The 12,701-nt window shown below is 42.0% G+C and overlaps 1 protein-coding gene across 1 annotated transcript; it reads left to right on the top strand.

Annotated features, from left to right (window-relative positions):
• Positions 1–1,008: 1,008 nt before the first annotated feature.
• LOC129244133 (serine-rich adhesin for platelets-like) lies at positions 1,009–12,010 on the top strand. The gene has a single exon (XM_054881749.1). The coding sequence runs from the start codon at positions 1,070–1,072 to the stop codon at positions 12,008–12,010; it is 10,941 nt and encodes a 3,646-aa protein (XP_054737724.1). The 5' UTR covers positions 1,009–1,069.
• Positions 12,011–12,701: the final 691 nt, after the last annotated feature.

The raw sequence follows: 12,701 nt of genomic DNA, 5'->3' as shown, positions 1-12,701 counted from the left end.
TTGAGTTTGCTGACGAGAAAACTTTTCAAGTTGAGCAATTCGTAAGCTCCCAAAACAATAAGGTGTATTTGACCGACCGTTCATACGAGAATTTGAATTATCGGTTGGACACCAGGAGGCAGCACCCGCCACATGTAATAGTTTGGGCAGCTGAAATCGCAGATGGGCGCTCTCCAATCGTTTTTATCGAGCCTGGCATCAAGGTAAATGGGAAAGTATTTTGGAGGTTGGTTTGAAGCCGTGCGCTGACAAACATTTCGGTGGCAGACCATGGATGTTTCAACAAGATTCGACACCGTCTCACGAAGCTCAGGTGAACCAAGAATGGCTAAAAAACAACGTTCCCAACTTCATAATGTCTGCACAATGGCTCTCAAATTGACCAGACGCGAATCCGATGGATTAATCTCTTTGGGCCATTTTGGAGAGCAAAGTGCGAACTACAAGATTCACTAGTCTCGAGATGCTGGAAAAAGCCATTGTCTGCGAGTAGGCGATGTGCTGCAAGTCACATTCGGGCAGCTTGAGATTCGTTTCTGGAGCGTCTCAAGGCCATAGTTAAGGCAATAGATGTAAGCAAAAGTAAATTAATAAAGATTTGGCTAACGAGCACCGTGGCTTGATGATTGCTGTTATCAACTTAAAAGGTGAACCACCGAATATTAATGTTTTTCGAACTATAAAATTTTTTTATATTTGTATTTTTATTAATTTATACCTAAAAAAATTTAGTACGTAAATGATGAGGCCTACTGTTTATGGCCATATAATATGAAATATCATTATTTATTGTTCATAATTTTCATTTTTTCCATTTAAAATAAATCATTTTACAGCTTTTGTAAAAATATTTACTTTTGAAGTAAAATATTGCTTGTCGGTATCTTTCCAATTTACTGAAACAATTAGCTACAAAAATCTAGTTGGAGTAAAAGCTGAAGGAGCGCGCCCAATAGGGGTATATAAATAGAAAGTACTTCTCCTTACGTACAGTCTCCGCGGATTTTCTTTAGTCGCCTAACAATTTCCGAGTCATATAACTAAATAATAACTAAGTGCAAAAGTGAAAATGGAATTATGTAAATTTTTCGCCCTCTCCGTTTGTATGATAACACTTGTTGTAATCAATTCCACGCATCTTTCTGCGAAATGGGTAGACAATATTTGTTTTTCACACGTTAAGCAAAAATTAGAATCTGCACAAATTAGAAATGAAATTCAAATAAGTAAATGTGGTGGAAACGATAGAGATTGCCTAAAAAATGCAGAAAACGAATATATATTAGCAAAGCTGGAAATTAACAGAGAATATAAGTATTGTATAATAGCGGAATGTGACAAGGTTACAAGCACGTTCGATATGCAAACAGTGGATACACGATTAAAGCGAGAATATTGTAAGCAATTCCTTACAACAGGAAATCGTCGTAAACGATGCTTTGGGAATATAAATACCTTTTCGGATACGTATGAAGAATTCTCCCATGACTCATCAATTTCGGCAACTGATGAAGATGACTCTTCGGTTATAGAAACCAGCAACTCTGAATCTTCTGATCATGATGAGGACTCGTCCTCGGGGGAAGATGAAAGCAGCTCCTTAAGTATTGAAGAATCATCTTTTGACTCTTCTGGAGCAGCGACATATTTAGATAAGTCTTCGAGTATGGAAATCAGTGACTATAAATCTATTGATGATGATGAGGATTCGTCCTCGGGGAAAGATAAAAGCAGCTCCTTTAGTAATGAAGAATTATCCCTTGAATCCTCAGGTGCAGAATCAGATGACGATAAGTCTTCGAGTATGGAAATCAGTGACTCTAAATCTATTGATGATGATGAAGATTCGTCCTCCCTGGGGGAAGATAAAAGCAGCTCCTTTAGTAATGAAGAATTATCCCTTGAATCTTCAGGTGCTGAATCAGATGTCGATAGGTCTTCGAGTATGGAAATCAGTGACTATAAATCCATTGATGATGATGAGGATTCGTGCTCGGAAGAATTATCACTTAAATCTTCAAGTGCAGACACAGATGTCGATAAGTCTTCGAGTATGGAAACCGCAAAATCAGGATTTATTGATGATGATGAGCATCCGTTTTCAAACGAGTCTGAGTCCTCTGATAATGGCGAAATAGAATACTACACCAAAGAAGATTCATCTATGTTTTTGGCGGGCAATAGCTCTGAATTTTCTAACGAAACTAACGAACGGAGTTACGAGGAAAAATACTTAGAATCTTCGGCAGCACAAACGGTTGAAGAAAATTCTGAGCCAATCTCCACAAGCGAATCATCTGAACTGGAAAGCAAAGAAGACGATTCCTTACATCAAAATGAATATTACGAATCCCAATCATCTGGCACAATACTAGGCTCATCTTTCGAAACAACAATTGCATCAACCGTGGCTACAGATTATGAATCTCCGTCGTCTTCAGTCGGAAATGCAGAAACAACAAACACATTATCTACGATCTCCGAAGCAACCACTTTATCTGAAACCTCGAAATCATCTGAAACAAAAATTGGATCTTCTTCCGAAACAACAATTCTGCCAACCACGGCTACAGCTACAGATTCTGAATCTCCGTCGTCTTCAATCGCAAATGCAGAAACAACAAACACATTATCTACGATCTCCGAAGCAACCACTTTGTCTGAAACCTCGAAATCTTCTGAAGCAACAACTGGCTCTTCTTCCGAAACAACAATTCTGCCAACCACGGCTACAGCTACAGATTCTGAATCTCCGTCGTCTTCAATCGCAAATGCAGAAACAGCTTTATCTGAAACCTCGAAATCATCTGAAGCAACAATTGGCTCTTCTTCCGAAACAACAATTCTATCAACTGCAGCAACACCCACTTTAACTGAGACCTCCCAATTATCTGAAGCAGCAACTGGCTCTTCTTCCGCAACAACAATTCTGCCAACCACGGCTACAGAATCTCAGTCTCCGTCGTCTTCAATCGCAAATGCAGAAACAACTTTATCTGAAACCTCGAAATCATCTGAAGCAACAATTGGCTCTTCTTCCGAAACAACAATTCTGCCAACCACGCCTACAGATTCTGAATCACCGTCGTCTTCAATTGGAAATGCAGAAACAACAAACTCATTATCTACGATCTCCGAAGCAACCAGTTTATCTGAAACCTCGAAGTCATCTGAAGCAGCAACTGGCTCTTCTTCCGAAACAACAATTCTGCCAACCACGGCTACAGAATCTCAGTCTCCGTCGTCTTCAATCGCAAATGCAGAAACAACTTTATCTGAAACCTCGAAGTCATCTGAAGCAACAATTGGCTCTACTTCCAAAACAACAATCCTGCCAACCACGGCTACAGCTACAGATTCTGAATCTCCGTCGTCTTCAATCGGAAATGCAGAAACAACAAACACATTATCTACGATCTCCGAAGCAACCACTTTGTCTGAAACCTCGAAATCTTCTGAAGCAACAACTGGCTCTTCTTCCGAAACAACAATTCTGCCAACCACGGCTACAGCTACAGATTCTGAATCTCCGTCGTCTTCAATCGCAAATGCAGAAACAGCTTTATCTGAAACCTCGAAATCATCTGAAGCAACAATTGGCTCTTCTTCCGAAACAACAATTCTGCCAACCACGGCTACAGCTACAGATTCTGAATCACCGTCGTCTTCAATTGGAAATGCAGAAACAACAACCTCATTATCTACGATCTCCGAAGCAACCACTTTATCTGAAACCTCGAAATCATCTGAAGCAAAAATTGGGTCTTCTTCCGAAACAACAATTCTGCCAACCACGGCTACAGCTACAGATTCTGAATCACCGTCGTCTTCAATTGGAAATGCAGAAACAACAAACACATTATCTACGATCTCCGAAGCAACCACTTTGTCTGAAACCTCGAAATCATCTGAAGCAACAATTGGCTCTTCTTCCGAAACAACAATCCTGCCAACCACGGCCACAGAGGCTGAGTCTCCGTCGTCTTCAATTGGGCATGCAGAAACCACTTTATCTGAAACCTCGAAATCGCCTGAAGCAACAATTGGCTCTTCTTCCGAAACAACAATCCTGCCAACCACGGCTACAGATTCTGAATCTTCGTCGTCTTCAATCGAAAATGCAGAAACAACAAACTTATTATCCACGATCTCCGAAGCAACCAGTTTATCTGAAACCTCGAAATCATCTGAAGCAACAATTGGCTCTTCTTCCGAAACAACAATCCTGCCAACGACGCCGACAGATTCTGAATCTTCGTCGTCTTCAATCGAAAATGAAGAAACAACAAACACATTATCTACGATCTCCGAAGCAACCAGTTTATCTGAAACCTCGAAATCATCTGAAGCAACAATTGGCTCTTCTTCCGAAACAACAATTCTATCAACTGCAGCAACATCCACTTCAACTGAGACCTCCCATTTATCTGAAGCAACAACTGGCTCTTCTTCCGAAACAACAATTCTGCCAACCACGGCTACAGCTACAGATTCTGAATCTCCGTCGTCTTCAATTGGAAATACAGAAACAACAAACTCATTATCTACGATCTCCGAAGCAACCAGTTTATCTGAAACCTCGAAGTCATCTGAAGCAACAATTGGCACTTTTTCCGAAACAACAATCCTGCCGACCACACCTACAGATTCTGAATCTCCGTCGTCTTCAATCGAAAATGAAGAAACAACAAACACATTATCTACGATCTCCGAAGCAACCACTTTATCTGAAACCTCGAAGTCTTCTGAAGCAACAATTGGCTCTTCTTCCGAAACGACAATTCTGCCAACCACGGCTACAGCTACAGAATCTGAATCTCCGAAGTCTTCAATTGGAAATACAGAAACAACAAACTCATTATCTACGATCTCCGAAGCAACCACTTTATCTGAAACCTCGAAATCATCTGAAGCAAAAATTGGGTCTTCTTCCGAAACAACAATTCTGCCAACCACGGCTACAGATTCTGAATCTCCGTCGTCTTCGAGCGCAAATGCAGAAACAATAACCTCATCATCTACGATCTCCGAAGAAACCACTTTATCTGAAACCTCGAAATCATCTGAAGCAACAATTGGCACTTTTTCCGAAACAACAATTCTGCCAACCACGCCTACAGCTACAGTTTCTGAATCACCGTCGTCTTCAATTGGAAATGCAGAAACAACAAACTCATTATCTACGATCTCCGAAGCAACCAGTTTATCTGAAACCTCGAAGTCATCTGAAGCAACAATTGGCACTTTTTCCGAAACAACAATCCTGCCAACCACGCCTACAGATTCTGAATCACCGTCGTCTTCAATTGGAAATGCAGAAACAACAAACACATTATCGACGATCTCCGAAGCAACCACTTTGTCGGAAACCTCGAAATCGTCTGGAGCAACAATTGGGTCTTCTTCCGAAACAACAATCCTGCCAACCACGCCTACAGATTCTGAATCTCCGTCGTCTTCGATCGCAAATGCAGAAACAATAACCTCATCATCTACGATCTCCGAAGCAACCACTTTGTCGGAAACCTCGAAATCATCTGAAGGAGCAACTGGCTCTTCTTCCGAAACAACAATTCTGCCAACCACGGCTACAGAATCTGAGTCTCCGTCGTCTTCAATCGCATATGCAGAAACAACTTTATCTGAAACCTCGAAATCATCTGAAGCAAAAATTGGATCTTCTTCCGAAACAACAATTCTGCCAACCACGCCTACAGATTCTGAATCACCGTCGTCTTCAATTGGAAATGCAGAAACAACAAACATATTATCTACGATCTCCGAAGCAACCAGTTTATCTGAAACCTCGAAGTCATCTCAAGCAACAATTGGCACTTTTTCCGAAACAACAATCCTGCCAACCACGCCTACAGATTCTGAATCACCGTCGTCTTCAATTGGAAATGCAGCAACAACAAACACATTATCGACGATCTCCGAAGCAACCACTTTGTCGGAAACCTCGAAATCGTCTGAAGCAACAACTGGCTCTTCTTCCGAAACAACAATTCTGCCAACCACGGCTACAGAATCTCAGTCTCCGTCGTCTTCAATCGCAAATGCAGAAACAACTTTATCTGAAACCTCGAAGTCATCTGAAGCAACAATTGGCTCTACTTCCAAAACAACAATCCTGCCAACCACGGCTACAGCTACAGATTCTGAATCTCCGTCGTCTTCAATCGGAAATGCAGAAACAACAAACACATTATCTACGATCTCCGAAGCAACCACTTTGTCTGAAACCTCGAAATCTTCTGAAGCAACAACTGGCTCTTCTTCCGAAACAACAATTCTGCCAACCACGGCTACAGCTACAGATTCTGAATCTCCGTCGTCTTCAATCGCAAATGCAGAAACAGCTTTATCTGAAACCTCGAAATCATCTGAAGCAACAATTGGCTCTTCTTCCGAAACAACAATTCTGCCAACCACGGCTACAGCTACAGATTCTGAATCACCGTCGTCTTCAATTGGAAATGCAGAAACAACAACCTCATTATCTACGATCTCCGAAGCAACCACTTTATCTGAAACCTCGAAATCATCTGAAGCAAAAATTGGGTCTTCTTCCGAAACAACAATTCTGCCAACCACGGCTACAGCTACAGATTCTGAATCACCGTCGTCTTCAATTGGAAATGCAGAAACAACAAACACATTATCTACGATCTCCGAAGCAACCACTTTGTCTGAAACCTCGAAATCATCTGAAGCAACAATTGGCTCTTCTTCCGAAACAACAATCCTGCCAACCACGGCCACAGAGGCTGAGTCTCCGTCGTCTTCAATTGGGCATGCAGAAACCACTTTATCTGAAACCTCGAAATCGCCTGAAGCAACAATTGGCTCTTCTTCCGAAACAACAATCCTGCCAACCACGGCTACAGATTCTGAATCTTCGTCGTCTTCAATCGAAAATGCAGAAACAACAAACTTATTATCCACGATCTCCGAAGCAACCAGTTTATCTGAAACCTCGAAATCATCGGAAGCAACAATTGGCTCTTCTTCCGAAACAACAATCCTGCCAACCACGCCTACAGATTCTGAATCTTCGTCGTCTTCAATCGAAAATGAAGAAACAACAAACACATTATCTACGATCTCCGAAGCAACCAGTTTATCTGAAACCTCGAAATCATCTGAAGCAACAATTGGCTCTTCTTCCGAAACAACAATTCTATCAACTGCAGCAACATCCACTTCAACTGAGACCTCCCATTTATCTGAAGCAACAACTGGCTCTTCTTCCGAAACAACAATTCTGCCAACCACGGCTACAGCTACAGATTCTGAATCTCCGTCGTCTTCAATTGGAAATACAGAAACAACAAACTCATTATCTACGATCTCCGAAGCAACCAGTTTATCTGAAACCTCGAAGTCGTCTGAAGCAACAATTGGCACTTTTTCCGAAACAACAATCCTGCCAACCACGCCTACAGATTCTGAATCTCCGTCGTCTTCAATCGAAAATGAAGAAACAACAAACACATTATCTACGATCTCCGAAGCAACCACTTTATCTGAAACCTCGAAGTCTTCTGAAGCAACAATTGGCTCTTCTTCCGAAACGACAATTCTGCCAACCACGGCTACAGCTACAGAATCTGAATCTCCGAAGTCTTCAATTGGAAATACAGAAACAACAAACTCATTATCTACGATCTCCGAAGCAACCACTTTATCTGAAACCTCGAAATCATCTGAAGCAAAAATTGGGTCTTCTTCCGAAACAACAATTCTGCCAACCACGGCTACAGCTACAGATGCTGAATCTCCGTCGTCTTCAATTGGAAATGCAGAAACAACAACCTCATCATCTACGATCTCCGAAGCAACCAGTTTATCTGAAACCTCGAAGTCTTCTGAAGCAACAATTGGCTCTTCTTCCGAAACGACAATTCTGCCAAAAACGGCTACAGCTACAGATTCTGAATCTCCGTCGTCTTCAATCGCAAATACAGAAACCACAAACTCATTATCTACGATCTCCGAAGCAACCACTTTATCTGAAATCTCGAAGTCATCTGAGGCAACAATTGGCTCTTCTTCCGAAACAACAATTCCGCTAACCACGGCTACAGATTATGAATCTCCGTCGTCTTCAATCGAAAATGCAGAAACAACAAACTCATTATCTACGATCTCCGAGGCAATCACTTTACCCGAAACCTCGAAATCATCTGAAGCAACAATTGGCTCTTTTTTCGAAATAACAATCCTGCCAACCACGGATACAGATTTTGAATCTCCGTCGTCTTCAATCGCAAATGCAGAAATAATAATCTCATCATCTACGATCTCCGAAGCAACCACTTTATCTGAAACCTCGAAATCATCTGAAGCAACAATTGGGTCTTCTTCCGAAACGACAATTCTGCCAACCACGGCTACAGATTCTGAATCTCCGTCGTCTTCGAGCGCAAATGCAGAAACAATAACCTCATCATCTACGATCTCCGAAGAAACCACTTTATCTGAAACCTCGAAATCATCTGAAGCAACAATTGGCACTTTTTCCGAAACAACAATTCTGCCAACCACGCCTACAGCTGCAGTTTCTGAATCACCGTCGTCTTCAATTGGAAATGCAGAAACAACAAACTCATTATCTACGATCTCCGAAGCAACCAGTTTATCTGAAACCTCGAAGTCATCTGAAGCAACAATTGGCACTTTTTCCGAAACAACAATCCTGCCAACCACGCCTACAGATTCTGAATCACCGTCGTCTTCAATTGGAAATGCAGAAACAACAAACACATTATCGACGATCTCCGAAGCAACCACTTTGTCGGAAACCTCGAAATCGTCTGGAGCAACAATTGGGTCTTCTTCCGAAACAACAATCCTGCCAACCACGCCTACAGATTCTGAATCTCCGTCGTCTTCGATCGCAAATGCAGAAACAATAACCTCATCATCTACGATCTCCGAAGCAACCACTTTGTCGGAAACCTCGAAATCATCTGAAGGAGCAACTGGCTCTTCTTCCGAAACAACAATTCTGCCAACCACGGCTACAGAATCTGAGTCTCCGTCGTCTTCAATCGCATATGCAGAAACAACTTTATCTGAAACCTCGAAATCATCTGAAGCAAAAATTGGATCTTCTTCCGAAACAACAATTCTGCCAACCACGCCTACAGATTCTGAATCACCGTCGTCTTCAATTGGAAATGCAGAAACAACAAACTCATTATCTACGATCTCCGAAGCAACCAGTTTATCTGAAACCTCGAAGTCATCTGAAGCAACATTTGGCACTTTTTCCGAAACAACAATCCTGCCAACCACGCCTACAGATTCTGAATCTCCGTCGTCTTCAATTGGAAATACAGAAACAGCAAACACATTATCGACGATCTCCGAAGAAACCACTTTGTCGGAAACCTCGAAATCATCTGAAGCAACAATTGGCTCTTCTTCCGAAACAACAATCCTGCCAACCACGCCTACAGATTCTGAATCTCCGTCGTCTTCAATCGAAAATGCAGAAACAGCAAACACATTATCGACGATCTCCGAAGCAACCACTTTGTCGGAAACCTCGAAATCGTCTGGAGCAACAATTGGGTCTTCTTCCGAAACGACAATTCTGCCAACCACGGCTACAGATTCTGAATCTCCGTCGTCTTCGATCGCAAATGCAGAAACAATAACCTCATCATCTACGATCTCCGAAGCAACCACTTTGTCGGAAACCTCGAAATCATCTGAAGCAGCAACTGGCTCTTCTTCCGAAACAACAATTCTGCCAACCACGACTACAGATTCTGAATCATCGTCGTCTTCAATTGGAAATGCAGAAACCACAAACTCATTATCTACGATCTCCGAAGCAACCAGTTTATCTAAAACCTCGAAATCGTCTGGAGCAACAATTGGGTCTTCTTCCGAAACAACAATCCTGCCAACCACGCCTACAGATTCTGAATCTCCGTCGTCTTCGATCGCAAATGCAGAAACAATAACCTCATCATCTACCATCTCCGAAGCAACCACTTTGTCGGAAACCTCGAAATCATCTGAAGCAGCAACTGGCTCTTCTTCCGAAACAACAATTCTGCCAACCACGCCTACAGATTCTGAATCACCGTCGTCTTCAATTGGAAATGCAGAAACAACAAACACATTATCGACGATCTCCGAAGCAACCACTTTGCCGGAAACCTCGAAATCGTCTGGAGCAACAATTGGGTCTTCTTCCGAAACTACAATTCTGCCAACCACGCCTACAGATTCTGAATCTCCGTCGTCTTCAATCGAAAATGCAGAAACAGCAAACACATTATCGATGATCTCCGAAGCAACCACTTTGTCGGAAACCTCGAAATCGTCTGGAGCAACAATTGGGTCTTCTTCCGAAACAACAATCCTGCCAACCACGCCTACAGATTCTGAATCTCCGTCGTCTTATATCACAAATGCAGAAACAATAACCTCATCATCTACGATCTCCGAAGAAACCACTTTACCTGAAACCTCGAAATCATCTGAAGCAGCAACTGGCTCTTCTTCCGAAACAACAATTCTGCCAACCACGCCTACAGATTCTGAATCACCGTCGTCTTCAATTGGAAATGCAGAAACAACAAACACATTATCGACGATCTCCGAAGCAACCACTTTGCCGGAAACCTCGAAATCGTCTGGAGCAACAATTGGGTCTTCTTCCGAAACTACAATTCTGCCAACCACGCCTACAGATTCTGAATCTCCGTCGTCTTCAATCGAAAATGCAGAAACAGCAAACACATTATCGACGATCTCCGAAGCAACCACTTTGTCGGAAACCTCGAAATCGTCTGGAGCAACAATTGGGTCTTCTTCCGAAACAACAATCCTGCCAACCACGCCTACAGATTCTGAATCTCCGTCGTCTTCGATCGCAAATGCAGAAACAATAACCTCATCATCTACGATCTCCGAAGCAACCACTTTCTCTGAAACCTCGAAATCTTCTGAAGCAACAACTGGCTCTTCTTCCGAAACAACAATTCTGCCAACCACGGCTACAGCTACAGATTCTGAATCTCCGTCGTCTTCAATCGCAAATGCAGAAACAGCTTTATCTGAAACCTCGAAATCATCTGAAGCAACAATTGGCTCTTCTTCCGAAACAACAATTCTGCCAACCACGGCTACAGCTACAGATTCTGAATCTCCGTCGTCTTCGATCGCAAATGCAGAAACAATAACCTCATCATCTACGATCTCCGAAGCAACCACTTTGTCGGAAACCTCGAAATCATCTGAAGGAGCAACTGGCTCTTCTTCCGAAACAACAATTCTGCCAACCACGGCTACAGAATCTGAGTCTCCGTCGTCTTCAATCGCATATGCAGAAACAACTTTATCTGAAACCTCGAAATCATCTGAAGCAACAATTGGCACTTTTTCCGAAACAACAATTCTGCCAACCACGCCTACAGATTCTGAATCACCGTCGTCTTCAATTGGAAATGCAGAAACAACAAACTCATTATCTACGATCTCCGAAGCAACCAGTTTATCTGAAACCTCGAAGTCATCTGAAGCAACATTTGGCACTTTTTCCGAAACGACAATCCTGCCAACCACGCCTACAGATTCTGAATCTCCGTCGTTTTCGATCGCAAATGCAGAAACAATAACCTCATCATCTACGATCTCCGAAGCAACCACTTTGTCGGAAACCTCGAAATCGTCTGAAGCAACAATTGGGTCTTCTTCCGAAACTACAATTCTGCCAACCACGCCTACAGATTCTGAATCTCCGTCGTCTTCGATCGCAAATGCAGAAACAATAACCTCATCATCTACGATCTCCGAAGCAACCACTTTATCTGAAACCTCGAAGTCATCTGAAGCAACAATTGGCTCTTCTTCCGGAACAACAATTCTGCCAACCACGCCTACAGCTACAGATTCTGAATCACCGTCGTCTTCAATCGGAAATGCAGAAACAACAAACTCATTATCTACGATCTTCGAGGCAACCACTTTATCTGAAACCTCGTAATGATCTGACGCAACAATTGACTTTCCTTCCGAAACCGCAATTCTATCAAGTGCATCAGCATCCACATCTGAGACCTCCCTATTATCTGAAGCAGCAACTGGCTCTTCTTCTGAAACAGCAATTGCATCAGCCTCTGCAACATTTACTGCACTTTTGACCTTCCAGTTATCTGGAGTAATAACAGATGCTTTTAGCGGAACAAGAAGGGAAACCGCTCCGGCAGCAGATTCTTTATCTGTGTTGTCAATTGATGAAAATGCAGAAACATCAAATTTATCAGTTAAGATGTTCGAAACCTCTAAATAATCTGAAGCAACACCAGTTCCATCAACCGCGGCAAAATCCACTTGACGTGAAACACGAATACTTCGACCACAACTTGCTTTGAGCAATTTTCATCACTCGCTATTTGTGTAATTTAAGGTTTTATGTAATATATAAGTGTATTTTTATATAAATTATCTAAAGAAGAACTTGAAGAATGTTTTAAATATAATTTAATATTAAATGTGATTTTGGTACGTTTTTGGATTTAATTGGTAACCGGTAGTTATAATCGGTAGTTAATAATAATTTTTCCTTTTTTATAAATGTAGGCATGGAGTGGTTTATTTAGAGCATTTATTGCACAAGATAGGGTCTAAGCTCGACCGAAAATGAGTCTTATATGCGCATCGTTATTTCGGAAATT

This window comes from Anastrepha obliqua, chromosome 4 (genome assembly GCF_027943255.1).
Source record: "Anastrepha obliqua isolate idAnaObli1 chromosome 4, idAnaObli1_1.0, whole genome shotgun sequence".
In the NCBI taxonomy this organism is placed as follows: domain Eukaryota; kingdom Metazoa; phylum Arthropoda; class Insecta; order Diptera; family Tephritidae; genus Anastrepha; species Anastrepha obliqua.
Note: the sequence above shows the minus strand (reverse complement) of the source record. Positions and strands in the feature narration are given on the sequence as shown.